Below are 21091 nucleotides of genomic sequence, written 5' to 3'. Positions count from 1 at the left end.
CTCTAAATAAGCTTATTGCCTAGCGAATTTACCACTGCAAAAATTGTTAAGGATCCGTTCAGTACGACCGGAGTTGCAAGCATCTGTCGCACACTGCGATTACACTCTCTCTTTTCGCGTCCCGATGAAAGCGCTGGAAGCTAAGCAGGGAAGAGTGGCACGGGAGAAGAAAATACGTAAGGTGCGTCATGCTCAAATCAGCCAATGGCTGACAAAGTGGCTCTGATAAGGGATTTTTTATTGAGCCTGTAACGTCATTTTCGAGAGAAGGGAAAGCAATTTCTAGCTGTCATAGAATTTACTGTGAATTCCAGGATGCGTGCTGATTAATGTTTTTTCTTCTGCTTGCTTTCTTCTCGACATTTCTTCGTTTTCGCATTCCTTTTATTGACCGGGATAATCCTTGCCCCGATATCTTCGTGCTTGTTCCTTTTTGCTTCGCCGATTACATACGCTATAATATTTGGCTCGCGTGTTCTCGGTAGCCTCGACTAAACCAACCGGCAGCATTTTCCGACCATGCTCAAAAAGTGTTAAGGACCCCTTTAAGAACCACTTACGCACAAACATCGTACGGAGGAGTCGGTCTCACTGGCGTACAGCCGCCGTTTGGGGCGACGTGCAACCCATGCGTCCAAGTCATGCTCTCTAAATAGCCTCACGGGGTTCCAAGGGCGTCCCTCGCGATTTCTAGTCGAAAAGCAGGTAACTCACTCAAAAAGACTCTCGTAACCATGCATTCCAGGGCACGGCTGCTGGCTTCTCGAAGAAAACACTGTGTCAGACTCGTCCTTGATTCAACAAGCGTTTATCAAATGGGAGACGAGCAATCTGCTAAGACTATACGGTCCAGCATAACCTTTATTGAAAAAAAAAAAAAAACTTGCTCGACAAGGCATGTTCACCCTGAATTTAAAAGCGGTTTATCGGAGTCATGCGATTGTGATGTCCATGATGGGCTTGAATAGTATACCATAGAAATTTGTACGTGTGAATTCACACCTGTTTCTGTTTGCTGCAGAAGTGTTTAAAAGTTTAGGACCCGTCTCTCTCTCTCTCTCTCTCTCTCTCTCTCTCTCGAGATGTGTCTATTTTGTAAAACGTATGTACACACGGAACTGCACTTGTTCAATGGTACCTGTTAGCAAACGTCCGTTGACGGGGACACACAGTTTGTTTCTTTTTCGATGATTCACTTTTAATTTTAGGTCACATGGCGATAACGCCGGGCCACGAGAGGAACGCAACATAACCGTTGCACAACTGTCACGTCAAATGTGTTTTCGATGAGCACCGCGAAGTTCATAATTGTCGCGCAGATTTCAACCGTGCGGTTACTCTCATCTCAGTAGTACGGCGAGCTTGTTATTTAGCGCGATAAAAAAAAATACGGTTCTGATTACAAAGTGTTCGTCATGGATGAAATCAGTATTCCCAGTTTTAAGGCGCGTACTTTCTTGTTTGTTGCTTGATTAGTGCTTCAAAACCCTCAAATAGCAAGCGAAAGACAGATTATTAAACCTATATTTCACCAATCGATTAAAAAGGCCTCCCTAACTGTCAAAAGAGCGTTATGTTAAAGTTTAAATTACAAGTTACAAGTTTAAATTAACTTGTAGCAGAACACAGCTTTATTCTGAAGAGGCGTTCGCCCACACGACATAATAGCGTCAGCCGATCGCCTTCCCGAACGGAGACCGCACTAAACGAACCTTGAGACAAACGAATGGTAGCTGCACTCTCAGAAAGTGCGCGTGGTAAATCGCAGCGCGTCCTTTCGCTGCGTTGCCTTTTGCGGCTGTCTTTGCGGCGTGTGCCGAGTGGGGCGGCATTCCTATTGCTGATGATAGTCGGACGCACGAGTGAATATTTACGAGTATAAGTACGTACATTGCCCTTTTACTCGCATCTTAACTGAAACCACAAGGACGCTATAGAGAAAGTGGGGAATTGCAAAATCTGATCAGCACAGCGTGCATGCCGAGATCTGCATTCCGATGCCTCACTCTTCGTTTTTTTTTCTCTTTACTATGGTAGTTAATATAGTCTCCAAGAGAGTGAGTTCGACAGAAGTATCTATTAAGAACGTTGCTGAACCGCTGAACGACAGCGCCAATTCGCATGCTCAGCTACACTCAGTGACATACGACTCTGCTGATGTGTACTATATATGACATAGCGCGCTTGCAGGGCATCATGTTAGTTTGTCTTTTTTTACTTTAAATGCGAAAGTATATCAAGGTATGATTTGGGATGTGCTGCTCATTAAATTTATCCGCAGATAAAAAAGAAGACCGGGACTAATTAAACGTAAAAAGAAAGCGTTTAGAAAGTTTGTTTTGAATATTGAAAATAACTACAAATTGTAAAAATATTCTTTCCGTTGGAGCTTCTTCTTTAGGCCACAGCAGCAGCAACGGCTGCATTGACGTCAGTGAAAGAAGAATTCATTGTTAAGTTATTCCCAATCACAACGCTTTTTGGACTTCTTCACACTATGCATAGTTTGATGGTATTTCATGTTAGAATTCTATACTTACATGATCCTTAGACGACCACTTAATTCGTTTTCATCCATCTAAACTCTAAATTTTTCTTTGTAATAACTGCCAGTTTAAATAGCCTATCCCCGTAGTGTAAAGAGTGAAGCAAGAAAGCAAGAAATCATTGAAAGCCTGATCTCAAGAGTACAAAGAATGTATCTTTCGGCAGGGTTCAAGATATATAAGGCTGCAACTCATAGCACCGTGGATAGAGTTTGTACTTGTAAGTATTTTTCTGTACTTTAACAGAAGATTGTCAGGAACCATACGATAGAAAGAATCAATTCGCTTCTTTTTACGAATTCACCACCACCTCGTCGTCGTGTGTGGTGGCGCGGGCTATTATATTTTCGCGTCTACACCTTCCTCCACGAACACTTCGCTGCGAAACGGTGCAGCTGACGGCCGTCACTTGACTATATGAGCCTAACTTCAATTTTATCTACAGATACTGTCGGTCCACATCAGCGCGAGTACAGGAGGAGAAACGAAGATGCAGTTCCTGTAGCTGTAAGGCTATGCATAAACGACAATATTTGTTGCTGTTTGTATATCCCAAAACAACGGTACGCTTTCGAGTGCCGTTAGTCGATGACTCCGGAAATTTCGACCACCTGAGGCTCCCCATCGTGCACCTAAATCTAAGTGCAGGGGCATTCAACATTTTACCTTCATCGAAAACGCGGCCACCGCGGCTGACCCATGGCCTTCGGGATAGCAGTCGAGTAGCATTACCGCTAGATCACCGTGACGGGTCAAGTTACGTACAACGACCCGCCAATTTCCTGCCACTACAAGCACTCAAGTTCTGGCCCGTGGCCAGTAATTTTTTCCAGTGGACGCCCTCTTCCTGAAGACCTTGACTATTTCGAAAAAAAAAAAAAACCGTCTTTTTCTTTACTATACATGTTTTCGGGAACACCCCTTTCCATAAGAATTTCAGAAGGAGGGGGAATGGGTGAGGGTGACACCCTTCCTCCTTTGGCTATGGGCCCGCTAAAATCTCTTCGACAACTGGCCGATGTACGAGTGTGCTTCTCTGTCAACGGCTTCGTGGACAGTGACACAGTGTGACCGAAACAGCTCCAAGCGGGTCGCGTGTCCCTCCTCTGTTTTGGTCGGCGAACAAGTACTTAAGGGGTAAAGAAAACAGCAGATAGCAACGGAGGCAAGAGCGGAGGATCAGGAGCGCCGAGGAGGTTGTGACGAGGCCCGCAGTCTTGAGTTAAATGTGGAGTCGAGACCCTTTCTTCTTTTCCATCGCTCTCAGCTTTGGCTCCCTAGCGCGTGCACCCTCTCACTTTTTCCCCGCTTGAAGCGTCCTATATATTTACTACGACTAACGCTGGAAATACCCCACGAAAGAGTGAGCGAAAGAAGCGGTTGTGCGTTTGTGTGTGCTCCGCTCTGCCGGTTGGGAGGAGCAATCTTAACACAAACACATAACGGGCTGCAGCGTAAACTCAGTACCGGCCTTACTGAACGGTTGTAGCTAGGACGCCCTTGTGTTTTCGTTTTTTTTTATGAGTGCGCGTGCGTTTTTTTTTTCTCTATCTAACCCCTCTTTCTTGCCCCTACTTCCCCGCCCCCAGCGGTGGGTAGCAAACCAGATGCCAATATCTGGTTAACCTCCCGGCCTTTCCTTTCTCTCTCTCTCTCTCTCTCTCTCTCTCAGTGCACGCCGTACACTGCGCGGGGCCTTGAATATCCGCTCCGTCTTTGTCGGTAATGGTGCATTCAGACGACGGACAGAATCCGGATTTCTCGTGGACGCGGACGGGTAATCCGCGGATGATCCGCCTGCAGGCGCATTCACACGCCGGACGGTGTCCTAGGAGAAAACAGCCGGATTACCCTCGACAGCAGTTTCGGCGCTCACCTGCGCGCGCTGAAAGCAGACCGGTTTGAGAGTATTCAACATGGATGCCCGCAAGAAGCGACGCTTGACCCCGATGTCTGTCGCGTTGTGACAAATGAACGAGGAGTGTTATTCTTTCACGAGAAAAGGTAGTTGCTGGCAGAATGTTCTTTCAACTACATTGTTCCCCGCTTGTAGAACTTCTGAACGCGTCTCCCATCCTTTTTTTAGAAGCGGCACGCCGCCGGTTGCAGAAGTTGGAATATTTCGCCATCATGACGGCTAAGAATCTCGCGTGTCAAACGACGGCGGCGACATTTCCCGAACCGCCAAAAATGATTTCTGCGGATATAATCACCTGAGAACAAAGCCCCCGGAAACTAAGTAAACCATGCTCAAGCGTAGATGATGCCGACCAGTCATGCAGCTATTCGCGAGCCATGGAAGACATGCCGCGAGCAGACGAAAAGTGTACTGGTTGCCAGAAACCCCGAGCTGATCCGCTGAAGTATCGGCTTTCCCCCGCCAGAATCCCGATGTGAGAAACAGGTTGGGTTCATCCGTCCGCGAGCCGCGCGGACGAGTCGCGGACGAGGGAAATCGCTGATGTGAGGTCACGTGACGCGCCGTCCGTCCCGCCACATCGGGATTCGGTCCGTCGTCTGAATGCACCATAATGGTGCATTCAGACGACGGATCGAATCCCGATGTGGCGGGACGGACGGCGCGTCACATGACCTCACATCAGCGATTCCCCTCGTCCGCGACTCGTCCGCGCGGCTCGCGGACGGATGAACCCAACCTGTTTCTCACATCGGGATTCTGGCGGGGGAGAGCCGGTACTTCAGCGGAATAGCTTGGGGTCGGTGGCAACCAGTACACTTTTCGTCTGCTCGCGGCATGTCCTCCATGGCCCGCGGACAGCTGCATGACTGGTCGGCATCATCTACGCTTGAGCATGGTTTACTTAGTTTCCGGGGGCTTCGTTCTCAGGTGATTAAATACGCAGAAATCACTTTTGGTGGTTCGGGAAATGTCGCCACCGTCGTTTGACACGCGAGATTCTTAGCCGTCATGATGGTGAAATATTCTAACTTCTGCAACCGGCGACGTGCCGCTTCTAAAAAAAGGATGGAAGACGCGTTCAGAAGTTCTACAAGTGGGGAACAATGTAGTTGAAAGAACATTCTGCTAGCAACTCCCTTTTCTCCTGAAAGAATAAAACTACTCGTTCATTTGTCACAACACGACAGACATCGCAGCCAAGCTTCGCTTCTTGCGGGCATCCATGTTGAATACTCTCAAACCGGTCTGCTGCCAGCGGGCGCAGGTGAGCGCCGAATCTGCTGTCGAGGGTAATCCGGTTGTTTTCCCCTAGGACACCGTCCGTCGTGTGGATGCGCCTGCAGGCGGACCATCCGCGGATTAGCTGTCCACGTCCACGACAAATCCGGATTCGGTCCGTCGTCTGAATGCACCATAAGCAAACGTGGCCATCGAAGAAAGAAAAGCCAGGTCCGGAGATGCTGTGCAGAGCCGCTAAGCCCCTAAATAAACCACGCTCACGCGATTAAGCTCACTTCACCGCATAGTAAACGCACCGTACACACACGCGACCGCGTCCAGTTTCAAGTTCAAAAACGTTTTAGTGAACTACGGAGCCGGAGAAAGAAGCCACGGTTTCCGGCGGTTCCCATATGTTGAAACAATAAAGTTTCGCCTTTTTTTGTATGCCTTTTTTTTTTTGAAGCTTCATAATTGCAGGCCCGATAGTCAGTACATCTTTATCGTGATGAGAGAAAGTGATCAGTCATGGCAATTCAAAGCACAGTACAGAGAATGAAAGTTCACGCACGTCCTCCACCTAATATAAACTGTGATATTGGCTAGCCCCGCTTCCTATAATTAACGGCGATGCGGTCGAGACATTTTTCGTCCCATCGTTCCTTGTGCGTTGTTTAGCTATACGTGGACTTAAGTGACAAACTTCTCAATAAGCCTTCCCCGCGTTGTTTATCCCGCCTTTTCTTGTCTAAAATAAAGCACGTCTTGACTGTCGACAGCGGAAGTTTCATCGGAGCTCGAAAAAAAAAAAAGGACGTCGTTGTAAAACGTACCGCGTTAATAACGCAATGAGGGAAGAGTAAGGACTCGCAAATGCGCTTCAAGTCGCGGGGCGAAGCGAATTTCAGCTTACGCTAAAAGTCAGTGTCGTCGGAGGCCTTTGTTCGCCGGCCGCTCTATTTTCTCGGCGAAGGCGTGCGCGCCAGGCGCGCCTGCGACGCCAGACTGCGCTACGTGAGGCGCCTGCACAGTCTATTCTCGGCTAACGCGGCTGTGCATGCTTTCGGGAACGGCACGCCCTTCTCAGTGCGTGGGCCCGTCGACCAAAGCGATGGCACTTAAAGCGGGACTTTCTCCCTTCATCTGTTACCCTTACCTTGCTCCCTCCTATGGGCGCCTTCCGTCGGAAGGGAGTGAAAAAAAAAAAAAGGGGGGGGGGGGGGTCTTGAATGGTGAGAGATGGAGATTTTCCGTCCAAGTTCTTGTCTTTGATATCTAACTTCATTGGCCGTTCGACACACTATGCTTGACAGTATATCGACAAGCAATTTCTTATACATTAACTCGCTGATAGTTTCAGTTATTACTGTTCAAATTGTTTGTGACCACGTTCAATTCCTGTCACACGTGGGTTCCGGTGTTACGGTATAGACACATACGCCATGAAAATGGCTCACTCCGCGCGTTAGACATTTGATGATCTTATCAATTCACTCATTCGCGATATACAACAATAGAAAAAATTGTTTAGCTGTCCATGGTGTCGACGCCCGTATGTATTACGTAAAATTATATTTAAATGGAAGAAGGGGAGAATCGTGCCAGTGAGCCTGTGAACGTGCTCGAGCTGGTAGCTATCCCCACGTTATCGGCTCAGGCAGACGCAAATAAATATTTGAGTTTTAAGTTCGTACCGGCTCCTCTGTTCGCCGCATATTTCAGGCACCACTACACTACATAATGCGAAATTCATATATATTCTTTCTTTTTGTTCAATCGAAAAAGCAAAAGAAATAACGACGCTCTAGCCGCAATTGTCGGTCACTGTTACGTAATTTTTTCCTTTCATTTCTCCGTCACGATTGCCACAGTGGCAGCTTTACGTAGTCCTATGATTTGCCTCGTGAATCGCGACATACGAGTCCGATCGTGATCCTTGCCGCAATAAACCGGGCTTGTTTTCGCATAACTTTTTGCGCCAGAATTGGCTGGGCTCTCACTGAACATTTGAAAACGTAAGAACTTCTCCGCGGGAACCGAGCCAGAAAATTAATTACTAGACTCGTCGTCTGCCCGGAGGTCACAAACTATACTTACTAGAACAACCAGCTACCTCTTGACATGTATATGTACGCACACAAATAGGCAGCTTTTGTAGTCCCATTCCACGCGTAGTCATTGTGTATCCCAGTCGCGCACTGAAAGAAAGAAATAAAGAAAGAAAGAAGGAAGGAAAGGAAGAAAGAAGGAAAGAAAGTAGAAAGAAAGAAAGGAAGAAAGAAAGAAAGGAAGAAAGAAAGAAAGAATAAAAGAAAGAAAGAAGGAGAGAAAGAAAGAAAGAAAGAAAGAAAGAAAGAAAGAAAGAAAGAAAGAAAGAAACGAAGAGAGATAGAAAGATCGAAATGCCAACGTACGCACAAAACCTCTTCATCGGCTTCCGCACCACCTTTTCTGACGTCATCAACCGAACGCGGCTCCGTCGAGCGAAAATAGGAGGCTACTGCCGCCACACGCACTCCTGCAGCGCGCTATCAACTGGCAGTCGCCGTCCACAATGGGGCACTCGGAGCGCGGTTTAGGTCCGCACCTTGCGTCCGGAGCTTCACTCGGTCACGGGGCGGCTGTGGCAGATTTCTGGCATTCGGCCCATACGACGACAGCGTCACGTGGGCATTGTGCGAAGCTGCTTTTCTTTCTGTTGTTTTGTTTTCTTCTTTCTTTTTTTCGAGAAAGAAGAGAGAGGGCCTGTGGCACAAGTGGTGCCGGTCTAAGCTGGAAAAGAGCGGGTGACATGGCCTCCGGAGTGAAGACGCATGCGGTTGGACGAAAAAAAAAAGAAAGAAAGAGGGATAAACAAGGAATTCGCCGAAACAATTGGGCAATGGAATGTGAGACTCCGAGGCGCCGCCGAAAGACGGATGGATTGAGCCGCGTGGCGCCGTAGCCTTACAAGCTATCCTCCTCATGATCGCATTACAGCTGTGAGACAATTGAGAGTCTACCGTGACACAGCTCGAACCTGCAGGGTACATAGGCCCGCTAAGACTCTTTCTCTCTCTCCCGCGCACACACCACAAAATTTGGAACGAAATGATAGCGTCGATGGTTTTTCTGGTTCGATTTGAAATGCTCGAATGTGGGATTTATTACTCCAAATGATCGGACGCGGCCCCCCAACGAAGTGTCATTTAACTCTTGTAATCAATGATGCATTCAGATGGCGCTACGTTGCTGCGATCTCTCAGCCCAGTTTCTCTGAAAACTGATAGCGGTATGCACGAAAGGAGGCGTCGAAAATGACGCTCAAACAGAGGTTCGTGGTTCATAGCCCATCGCATGTAGCGCACGCACACTCTCGGATCGTGCACACTTGCCTAGGGATGGCAAATTTAGTGTCACGTGAATGTTTTTCCAGCCTGCCCAATTTCGCCCTTTTCATCCGCTAGGCTACGTGTTCTATAGCGCTGCTGCTGGAGGGAGAAGCTCCAGCACTGAGGTGCCTATGCATTTCCTCAGCTGCTATAGAAATGGTGCATCCAACCGCGTGACGTGTCAGCGTAATGTCTTTTTTCTGCAACTTTAACAGGATGATGACGTGTTTCTGCTTCTCTTCCCTCAGCGGGTTTGACAATAGGTAACTTTATTTTCTAATGTGAGCAATGTGGCGCCTGCGATAACTCCACAGAGACGGCGCAAAGCTTTTTTTTATTGAATATTTGCTCTAGTATACAAAACGTATACGTTTACACACGTGCCCCGAAAGCGAATCGCATCCATTTCGCTGCACTTGCTTAATCGAACGACGGCGATGTGCGTCAACTTTTCGCAAAACACGTGTATTGTTTCGCTCTGCAGCTGTATGTGTGCGCGCATCTGTGACCGAGTTCTGCGTAAGCGGAAAGAGGATGGCTCTCGCGTGCCGGTAACTTGTCGAGCACACTGCGAACCCTCTCCCCCCACCTCCCACTAAAAAAGAGAGAAGGAAATTGCGACGAATCAGAGTAAAGCGTACTACACCGTCGCGATTCCTGTCATCGACCTATGTTAACTGTTTAGCCACGCTTGCAACGTTATGGGCCGATTTTGCACCTGACAAGATGAGACTGAACAGTGGATGCGTTTACAATATAAGACCGGTGTCCTACAGTTGCCCTCGTGCAGGAAAAGGCGAGGGAAACTATCGCCCTGAGACCCCACGGGAAAAGATCTTCGGTCTCACAATCAGTAGTCTGAGTTATTTATAGAACGTGTGCTTTAGTAAAATAAATTCAAAAAACCGTGGTCACTAGCTGACCAACATCTGCGATGATTCACATTTCGCGTGGTTTGCAAAAATATTCAATCACGTGAACTATACACTTTTGCGAGTGAAGCCAAAGCAAACTTTGCTTTGGCTTGAATTGAATTCAAGCTTTCCTGTCGCGGTGCACTCGCCACGTTGGCAGTCTGGATACCGCCGTCTCTTCGTAATAATCATAACTGACCGAGTTGAACGTCCCAAAACCACGATATGATTATGAGATGCCGTAGTGGAGGACGCCGGGAATTTCGACCACCCATTGGTTTGCTTAACCTACGCCCAAATCGAAGTACAGCCGCGGTCACGTCTGCGAAGAGCACGCGAGGAGCCGGTTTTCGCCCTGCAGGGTGAAACATTGAGGCAGTTCCGGGCCATGAAGTGCTGTGTCAGAAGCATGCGCGGCCTAGCTGACCACACCAGAGCCCGATACTGCCTCGATGTTTCGCCGCGCATAGCGAAAACCAGCATGCTCTAACACTGGCAAGGCCGCGGCTGTACATAGACCTCAATCGTTTTCTCCTCCGTCAAAAATGTCATTGACTCAGCCGGGATTCGATACCGCGACCTGCGGGTAAGCAGTCAAGTACCATAGACACTAGACGACTGCGGTGGGTCACTGTCAATTCAACGACGATGTTTTATTTACGTACAATTTATTTCGACATTTCGCAAAATGTCCTCGTAAGGGGCGAAGTCGTTCATTCATTCATTGGTCCTTATTTTCCTTCATCAAAAAATGAGTCTCCGTTTCCTGACAAGGCCTACTGTTGGTGATGAACTTTAGGCATATACAGCAAGACATAATGCATAAATCACATAAATATGCAATAAAATATATGCGGACTGAACGTTTGAAATGCCGTATGAATTGCCGTAAAAGTTCGTTATCACTGAACCGCGACCGATCCATCCTTCTTCCGAGCTCTTCACCTAAGCAGCTGCTACAAAAAAAACATATAAAGAGACTTTCACCTGCAGCTACTTTAACTACAGCTGCAAACGTTGTTCACAGCTTTTGAATGAGAAAAAGCGCGGCATGAATAGGAACAAAGGGGAAGGGGCGACTGCGGCGGCCTTAGCGTCTCACTCACCATGAGAATGTATTGCTTGCAGGTGCGTAAAACGACCGAGGATTAAAAAAAAACACACACACACACGCAACGATCAAAACGTCGTTTCGAAATGAACAATGTGTGTGCGTGTCATGCGTGCGCGCGCACGTCATTGGCGCGACGCACGAAAAAAGGTGTGCGTTTTGTGTCCGCAGGTGAGGTTGGTGTTTCGGTCAAGGTAATGATCTCGCGCAGGTGTCGTGTCGCGAGTGCCTTGCTGACTTGTTTCGCATTTTGTTCCAGCCAAAACACGCATCAGCCCGACGCCTCGCCGTCGTTTGCGCGGTGGGCGCTGTCTCACCCACCGCGCTCGTCCGAGAGACAGAGATCGTGTGTCAGTCACTCTGTCTCTACATAGGTATCTATATGCACGCCCATGTACCATACAGTATATCTATATACCCCCTTGTACGTATATACAATGCCCGACGTGTTCAACTCACCACTTTCTATTTGTTTAAATTTAGTTTGAAGCCCTCCAATGTCTGCTCTGCCACACGTGCTTTCTTGCGGCGTATCAGCTGCCACTTGAAACGAGACTACGTAGTAGCCGGATAATCACGCACATGCGCATAACGAAATTATCGCTACAACGAAATTTTGTTGTCGCCTCCTACGCAATCAAAACAAGGGGGAAATGCCGGATTTTAAGGTCACGTCTGAAACAATACGGGCTATATAGTTTTCTCAAAATTTGAGACGCATTAGAGCGTACTAGGAGAATACACTCTATATGACAGCAGCGTTTGGGGTGAAACCCAGGTGATACTGCATAAAACCAGATAAGAGAGAGAGAGATAAATAGAGAGGAAAGGCAGGGAGGTTAACTAAGCTTGGCTCGGTTGGCTACCCTACACTTGGTGTGGGGGAAAAGGAGAATAATAGAACGGAAAGAGATAGAAAAGAAGAGGAGTAAGCATGAATAGTCGGCTCGAGACTACACAGCACGGTCTTGCACAGTTCTTTCACAAGCGGTCGGGAAGTCTGCATGGTCTTTAAAAAGTACAAGAGGGCTTTCGTGGCTTTGCGCGAATGGGAAGCCGTTGGCCAAGGTCCCAGGATCTTCTCTTCTGTAAGCGGCCGTGAATCCAGCTGACAAAACCAGATAAGGTTGGTTACGTCGTTACGACGTGTTTTCCGGTGTTCGCACGTTCACGTAGAGAATACGTTTGCGTACAGAGCGATTTAGCACAGTGCGGACGGATGAACCGGAGTAGTGGTACAGGTGTTTGCACACAGAGCCGATCAAAATCTGCTTAATCTGTTTCAAACGAAAGGCAATACATTTGGACGTATTTGCTGATGTGTGTAGCACGTAGATGGCAACCCGAAGGTCGCGATAGTATTTTTTGCCTTTCTGTGAGATAAGCTTCGTGCGAAACAAGAGTTACTATCTTTAGGGCATAGGTCGTGACTTCCACTTTTGGTATTCCTGAGGTCCGGTCACAATCATGCTACGTCTCTTGTATGACCCGTAGCATTTATAGAACTTAAAATATAGATATATTTTCGATACGGCATCATAGCTTTTCAGATTTCAGAATGTTATGTGTTTGGATGTTCTATATCTGTGCTAACACCACTGGCTATAGAACAGAAACTTATCATCGTTAATAGCGAGTGTAGATATTATCACACGGACATATATTATCCGCTGTACACAAACCTCTCATAAAAAAAATCACTTGACATTTTTTTCCATAATCTCAGAATGACTTGCTACTTCTTTAATCTCTTTAAAGACACTTGCAATCTCCCTTTGGAGATGAATATATTCTCGTCGGAGTGTCGTGCGAGTCAAAAAGGAGTTAACTTGTCTCTTCATTCATATACATGGCAAGTTATGACTCCAGGAAAGCAGTGACGCTTGCTCTTTTTCTTTTTTCTGTGCCAGTATTCCTGTACCCCATCGAGGTCAATTTCTAAACAGTGTTCGGCTAACTCCTGTAGCCTTGGTCAAGAAGCCAATCCCGACCGAGAAACGGGATCAGGCCTGATCGCGATAAAGAAAGCGACTGTCTGACACTAGTATTTATTAGAGCGAACGTAACATTTGATTCTCCCGCCACAGATGATTCAGTATTAGTAGATTGTTTACACAAACAGCTATAGTGAAAGAAAACAAATTGTGACCGCTTGAATACTATGGCAAATACTGATTGCGAGGCGTAGGCTGGTAATAGTGACCTTGTTTGAACTTGACTGGCACTTTGCCGAACTGGCGGCATGAAGTTGCAGCATGATGCGATACATGCCAGTGACAAAAAAATAAGAAGATGAAGCACTGCGACACGCAATGGTCAGCCTGGTTTCTTTTGGTGCATACTACATGCTCGTTGACGCATTACATCAGTTTGTGTGCGATATTACGTGGTGGCGCAAAAGTTTGCTTGAAACGTGAAGTTCGTTGTTCTTCTATTGAACGCCACGAAGTTTATAACTGCATCATTTCAAAGACTGTGAAGCTGCTTGTGTTGACGTGGAAGTTTTGTTTTTCTTTAATTTACGTACGTGGCTTAATGTCGGAGTACAATTTTCGTATACGTATTACTTAACGAAATTTTGCGTTTCATGATTTTGTATTGAGTGGTAATCAAAGATATTTCTTCGGCCCCCTACGCAGTGTATTGCCATGTTTCATTCTTTCGTTTATGATATTGCAAAACGTATACCAAAAAAAAGATGCAAAAGGAAGGAAATGATTAAATACCCTGATAGTGCGTTGTTGTTACGTTTCTATGTATTATTCCTTCAGTGTGTCGCCTTAGCACTTTCCTATATAATACCTGTTGCCATTTTATATAGTACATATCGCACTCAATGTCATATGCATCACTGTATGCTCGCATGCCTCCCTAAGCCAACCAGGCAACTATATATACTTTAAACCAAAACGCGTTGGTGTAACGCAGAGAACAACCCAGTTCTTTCATCCAGAGATGCATTGCACGCCTTTCTTTATTTTATTTTGTCGAGCAGTGCTCATCGTTCGGTAAGTTTTTGTCAAAGAAACTAGGCTGATAATTATAGTGTCGATGTGCGGCAGAGCAGACAGAGAAGAGGGTTGTAGGTCTTTGATACATTCAAGCTCGCACCACCTCCAGAGTGAAGTGAACCACGTGATGAATTTTTGGCACTGTTCCCATCTGCTCTTCATTTCTTTTCACTTTTGCTTCTCGCGTTTTGGAGTCCGCGGCCGCGCGTTTACCGTATAATAATCGCTTCCAGCTTTGCGGGGTCACGAAAGGCTTCGTGGCCCTTAAAACTGCGCTCCTCTCTTTGTAGGTTGGAGAGGAGCGAAACAATCGGTCCCCCCTTCGCCCAACTGCCCTCACCTCCTCCTCTTGCTTTGTCCTTCTACCCCCTTTGCTTGTTTCACCCAAGACCACCCACAAAGCACCGCTGCCCGTCACCGACGTATTTTGCAAAGACGTGAAGGACTCTCGTCTAGCCATGCACCGTCCTTTCATAAAAGCTCGTATCTTGCATCCACGCCTTAAGACGTATTCCACCATGAAAACCCGCTTTTTTTATGGCATGTTTTCGCATATGGGTGCACTCACTGACTGCTAACACGCGGAATGGCCCCTTCGCTTACTCGAGAGATCTGGACGCTTACCGCACGCACTTATCGCCGGCTCAGTCCGCGACATTCGTCGCCATTAATAAGGTTTCGGAGAGATGCATGGGCACATCAGCGTCGTTTCCATGGCTCGTCAACCTCCAAATCAGGTTATTCGTTGCCTGTAAATAAGATTACTTGGTTAACAGGCGATGCGCTGCGTAGAAGTCGCCGTCTGGGACACGATTTACGTCTATGGCGCGTAGCTGGCGAACGATTTTGATCGTAAATCAAACGGATTTCCTCTCTCGCCTCACGTTAGCTTAATTAGACGCACGGACAAGGATATAGGCAAGCAAGTGAAATCAACGCGTTTATTTGGCGTCACTATGCTGAAGCTCTAATCTACACGACGAAAGTAAGACGAAGGTAATACAGCTTCGTGTCATGTACATCATTCAAACCTTTAGTGTAAACTGGCAAGGTTTCCCCTGTTTAGATAGAACATTTTGCAATAACACCCCGTCCGTTCGCAAATGCCTTCGGACATTTCTTTGTGTCCTCAATCCACGAAACGCACGGGTTGTCACATGTTTTTGTCGCATGTTCTTTGATTGATAACTCGCAGCTTCCGTCTCGTAACTTACCTTTCTCCTCACTTTTAAGCTTGTAGCGGAACCACTCGCTTTCGGCGAATGCCTCAATGCTTCGCGAAACGACCCAAAAAACACACCCCTATCACGCGCATTCCCTGCACATCTTCCCTATTCCGCCCAGGCCGCCGGATGAGTTCAGCTCGGTCGCATGTTGCGCTTCGTTTACCGCTTCGTGCTTGCACACCGGCGTTCCCACGTTTCCCTTTATTCACAATCCACGGACTGCACGGGTCGTCACGTACTTCGCCCTTTCATCCTACCCAGGCATCTTGTAATTCCCAACCACGCCTCTCCATTTACTGGCACATCTCCCCTTCTGAAGCGTTCTTTCCTTCATGTACTTCTCTCCCTTCTTATCTAGGGATTTTCCTTTCCTCAGTTCTCTTATTTCCTGTTTCGACGTTCCCTCCTCCCCGAACTGCATTCCCCCGCTATCCCTTCACCCTCAGACGCCACCAACCTCCAGCCACCTCGCTCCCACCATGCCTGTTCCTCCCGCACCTCGTGTCCTTTCCCTTCCCGCGACGTCCTTCACTCCCCGCTTTCCCTTTTCTCTTCCCCTCTCTTTCCCTCTGCGGCTTCTTTCTCTGGCGACGACGGTGCCCCCGTGCGACGCGAGAGAAGCCCTCGAGGAGGAGGAGGAGTTTTTCTGTGGTGGTGGGTGTTTAGGGGACGCAGGCATCAGAGCCCCGATGCGCTTCGATCGAGCCAGGGGCTCTGACCCAAGAGCGAAGCTCTCTCGGGACGAGGAGCGAAGAAGCGGGCCGTGGGGGGCCGCCTCTCTCCACGGCGCGCCTTTTCCTCCTCTCCACACGCTGCTAGCGACAACAGGTCAGTTCCCCAGGATCCCCCGAAAACTGTCTTTATTTCTTTCTCATCTCATCTTTCTCTGTTGCTTACGCACGGAGAAAAGAAAAAGAAAGGGGGGGCAGCATTACGTTGCACAGCCAGCCTCGACAAGCCAACCCATTTTGAAGTCGGCCCAACACGTGACCTCTTGCGCCGAGATCATGGAAGCAAGAATACCTGCCGATACTTTGGAGAGCGGCGCCCGATAGCTTTCAATCGAAACGATTTTCTTCGGCGAAAACCGGCCGGCTCACGCAGCAGGTTTAAATAAGGAACGCCACCGAGAGTAGTAAAAAAAATACCGCACGCTCGGACGTTTTGATCACGTGTTGGGCTGACACGGTGGGCTTCACTCGTGTGACGCAATGCTCCCTCTTTTCTTTTTCCTTCCTCCATGTTTTTACTGGCACAGCCTACGAAGCCATGTGTCAGAGAATGTAACGTTGAAGCATTCCATACGCACTGTCCGTAAACGCTTGAAAAGTTGGTTCTGCTTGGGAAATGCAGATGGCGCTCTGACGCAGGACCGGATAGAGTAACTATATATGGACCATATACAGTTACTCTAGGCACGGAGAACGATGGCAGCACGCAACGCCGAAGACAAAATTGAAGTGCGTGTGTGTCGCCGTTCTTGTTCGCCTGCGTAGAAACGATCGATTTTCATGTGCTGTTCTGCATGACGAGTGTGAACGACGGATGGTCACGCTGATGATACAGATTTGCCACGTGACCGTCCCGAATACCACTTTACTTGCATTACGACATATGTGTGCTATCATAAGTAAGATGTTTTCTAAGCCGGCTTTTGTTGAAACTTGGTGTCTTTATTTGTACATTTCTATAAACGTAAATGGCGTAGTATGTGAAAAAAAAAATGAAAGTGTGCAGTAGATCTCGACATGGCCGAGCAGTGTGAATTGCGCAAGCTTGTTTTGCAAGGGTGCAACTGTTTTGCAAGGGTGCAACGTCAGGCCAAACCTGACTAGACCACTGAGCGCTGATGCAACGCTAGAAGACAAAAAAGATATTCGTTACAACCGTTATCGGGACGTGGCCATTCCGTCTAAGAGTTGCTATCTCTCTTTCGTGACAACATATAAAGAGGCCCATCTGCAGCTTTATCATTAGAATGGAGCCAGGTGAACTGAAGTCCGCTCATAGCTCAAAGAACAGCCTTGATCTGATAATCATAACAAGGCAGAAATTTGGTATAAGATGGGAGGTTTCATGCTATGACGAATCTATGAAATGATCGATGATCCCACATCGTTGCCTGGGTAAAATAATTTTAGGTGGTAGATAATGTAACGAAGACTGCCGTCCTTAGTGATCCTAAAACTTGACGTCAGCATATATTTCTTTTTGGTTGCGTTTACACTTTATTAGCAAGCCTAATTGTTTTTCGATCAGTCATAAAGACCATAGCATCAAGGTAGCAATTTGCCCGAATGAATTTCGGGCAAATGATCAGTTATAAATTTAGCAGTGTTGCCTTGGCTTTTTCTTATTAACTTTTTTACGCAAATGTACGTTATTTGAAACAGGTTCAAGTTTTAAGTCCACAGGTACCTTTTTACGAGAATCTTGCACATACGTTGTACCCTCGTCGGCCTGGCTTGCTTCAGCCTGTCGTTCACAAAAGTTACGCGACAAGTTATAAAGTCGTGAAGTATAGTCTTCTGGTTAAATATATTGCTTTCACACTGTGTAGACAAGGCTTGAGCATTACAAAGTCCATGCTTTAGTAATAAAAACGCCGATGCCCTTTGTGCTGTTAAGCTACATACATATTTAGTGTGCTAATTAAGTGTTATGAGAGAAAGAGAAATAAACGTTTATTCCGAAACAGTGTTCCAAGTGATGCCTGGTATCACCTTAAGGGAGGAGGGTTTTCTTAGTGCGGGAACACATGTGCCCATTGTAAGCCTTTAAGAGACGCCAGATTCGGCAGTATTATTTGCATTTGACTTTGAGTAAAAATCTGGTAAGCCAGGTCAAGCAGGTATAATTTTATTAGCGGAAGTAAGTCCGCTTTTCTTCAATTCCAGCGGGGTTGCTCGCATACATAAATGCATCTTACTGCAGAGTTGTTTCTATCAGCTTGCACTGCTATGAACTCGTGTACATTGTGTGTTCTAAAAGGATCGTAACGAGCTACTGGTTTTTGCATAACAAGCCTATCACGCTAGGCCTGTCAGCATTAACTGCAGAGGAGGAGTAGTTTAGCTAAGCAAAAGCTCGCCTCCAACTAGACGCAGTCATGCATTAAAACTTGGAGGTACGTTCGTGGCAATCAGCTGTGGTGGGAGCCACGGTACTGGAAACCTTGGAATAACTCGCCCACACTTGACAAGGAGCGATGTGTGCTCTGTCGTTGCAGTGGGGTTAAGAGAGCTCACTAGAATTTAAACCACAACAAACGTTACCTAACGCGATGAATGCTACGCGCTTGGTAGGCTGATCCGTACAAAAAACAAAGAAAAGAAAGAAACGAGACCTTAGGCTATAACTAGACAGGCGAAATTGTGATTGGACGAAAGCCCAGCTCAGTGGTGTCGTAATTTCGGCAGAACGCGCCAAGGCTAAAACAGGTATCCAATCGTGAGAGAACCCTCGCCTTCTCCGCTGAGATTCCGCCCGCACAGATTCAGGCGCTACAGCTCCCCTAGCTGTAAGATCTTGCTCCCCCTCTCCGCCCTTATATTTCTCTGTGTGTGTCTCGCTCTTCGTCTACCTCAAATTCACGCAATGCAACTTGCCAGAGCAGGAATAAACAAAACATGAGAAAGAAGCGGAAGTTTGCTTCACCTAAGCAATAACCTATATGCGGTGAAGCCATCTTGTGATAAAGCTCACGTGTAAATTGGAAAATTGTTGTTCTCTTAAGATGAAAATAATCGCTGAAAACTTGAAATGCGAAAACTTTCATAATTTGAAATAAGCTTAAAGAAACTTTGCCAGCTTCAGCGGGAGTACTTCAGGTTACTATCCCGGAGATCAGATTAAAAAAAAAAGTAATGGCCCTGAATATATTCAGTCCAACGCGGATCGCCAAAAGCGCCAAAGATGGATGTTGATATGTTGTCTTATTTTTTCTGACGTCGCTATTGCTTTGTATGTTTACGTACTAAATGAAGTATTAGAAGTACTGAATGAGCAATAAGTGGCAAAAGAACAATGCTCGCAGATCAGCTTAAAACGCATATTAAGATTTTTTTGTGTGTGTGTGTAGAAATGAAGATGGAGATTTCATATATGGCATTTGCTAGCAAATAGGTGCTACCAATCATTGTATGTCGCTTATCAGTTCCTTTACATGGCCGACCCCTCTGAAGCACAATGCCTCATCGATGTTGAGTCCAACGTATCTGCAACGTTTTCTGCCTTTTAATGGTAATGGTGGAAGAGGGAGTGTATATTATCGAAGATATAGATTAACGTGTGATTAGCCTGTCATCTTTCGCTCCAAGATTATGTAAATGTAAGTGTTTAATTGTTAGCAAGGTGCATTTTTCTTCCGATGGAACGGCCCTGTACATTCTCATGTTTTCTGTGATTATCACTGTTTGTGTGTGTGTTGTCGCAGTCATGTGACAGAAAAGAAACGCGTGCGTAGTACTACACTAATCACGTAACCTTACATGTAGCAATTAATGAGATGACACTGAAGTTTTTGGGACAAAAATCATTATTTGCTTACGCATAAATGTGGTTACATTTTAGTGCTAAGGTGGTATGGTAGGGTAAACCCACAAAAAATTCAATTTGCAATTTGGACACCCAAATATTCACTGCACATTGAGGAAGAAACCTGAGGAAGCCCGACGTCTAACGCCCGTTTCAAGTGATTTAAATGACGCGCCAAAGTGTGCCGTGCGCCTTGTGGCGTAAGCGCTAGGCGCACATGAAACTTCGTTTTTCTCGAATGGCGTTTTTTTTTTAATTATTTCTGTTTCAGTGTATCTTTTCTATAATAAATATTTAATTGATTTCAATGAAAGTTTCCATGCACAAACTAAAACAAGTTACAAAGAATCTGAACTAAAAAAATTGCAGATTTTTCTAAAAAGTGAAGCTTTAAAAATCAAACAACAATACGCACCATCTGTGACTTTGTGCATGCAGTAATTTAATTTTTCCCCCAAATACTCCACGAAGGATGTCCTATTTTTTAGTTGAGCTATAACGTATGAGTCTCTACAATAACAAGACTGAATATCACCAAACTCCTTTCAGTGGCTGCAGAGAAAATGTACAATGATTTAGTAAACCCACTTTAAAGTTTGGGGGCGGGCTAATGAAGGATAGGCAATCTAGGCATGAAAAATGATGTCACGTGATAACCAGTGGCATCTTTTGTGAGCCCGTGAAATTTTATGTGAATACTTGCAGCAACTTCTAAAACAAAATATTACTTCAAAACTGACATATACCATTTACCCAACCATATACAGTTAAGAAGTGTCATTGCCCCGCCGCGGTGGTCTAGTGGCTAAGTTACTCGGCTGCTGACCCGCAGGTCGCGGGATCGAATTCCGGCTGCGGCGGCTGCATTTACGATGGAGGCGGAAATGTTGTAGGCCCGTGTGCTCAGATTTGGGTACACGTTAAAGAACCCCAGGTGGTCGAAATTTCCGGAGCCCTCCACTACGGCGTCTCTCATAATCATATGGTGGTTTTGGGACTTTAAACCCCACGTATCTATCAATTATAAGAAGTGTCATTTTCCTCATTTTATATAGGGTACATACTTGATGATTTGATATCGGGGGTTTAACGTGCCAAAATCACCATATGCTTATGAAAGACGTCGTAGTGGAGGGCTCCGGAAATTTCGACCACCTGGGGTTCTTTAACGTGCCCCTAAATCTGAGCACACGGGCCTACAACATTTACGCCTTCATCGGAAATGCAGCCGCCGCAG

The 21091-nt window shown here is 46.4% G+C and overlaps 1 protein-coding gene across 2 annotated transcripts in view; it reads left to right on the top strand.

The window, feature by feature from the left end:
* Positions 1 to 21091, top strand: part of LOC119174305 (sodium- and chloride-dependent GABA transporter 1) — a 70547-nt gene that overhangs the window by 23192 nt on the left and 26264 nt on the right. Inside the window, exon 1 of one of the 2 annotated variants that reach the window (XM_075895794.1) lies at positions 14655 to 16146. The exons of the other annotated variant lie outside the window; for it this stretch is intronic. Within the exon in view, the coding sequence (XP_075751909.1) occupies positions 15651 to 16146 (496 nt within the window). The 5' untranslated portion in view covers positions 14655 to 15650. Of the gene's footprint in view, positions 1 to 14654; positions 16147 to 21091 lie in introns of those variants that run through there. 2 annotated transcript variants of the gene reach the window in all.

The sequence above is a fragment of the Rhipicephalus microplus genome, chromosome 5, assembly GCF_043290135.1.
Source record: "Rhipicephalus microplus isolate Deutch F79 chromosome 5, USDA_Rmic, whole genome shotgun sequence".
NCBI lineage: Eukaryota > Metazoa > Arthropoda > Arachnida > Ixodida > Ixodidae > Rhipicephalus > Rhipicephalus microplus.
This window is presented reverse-complemented; position numbering and strand designations above follow the sequence as displayed.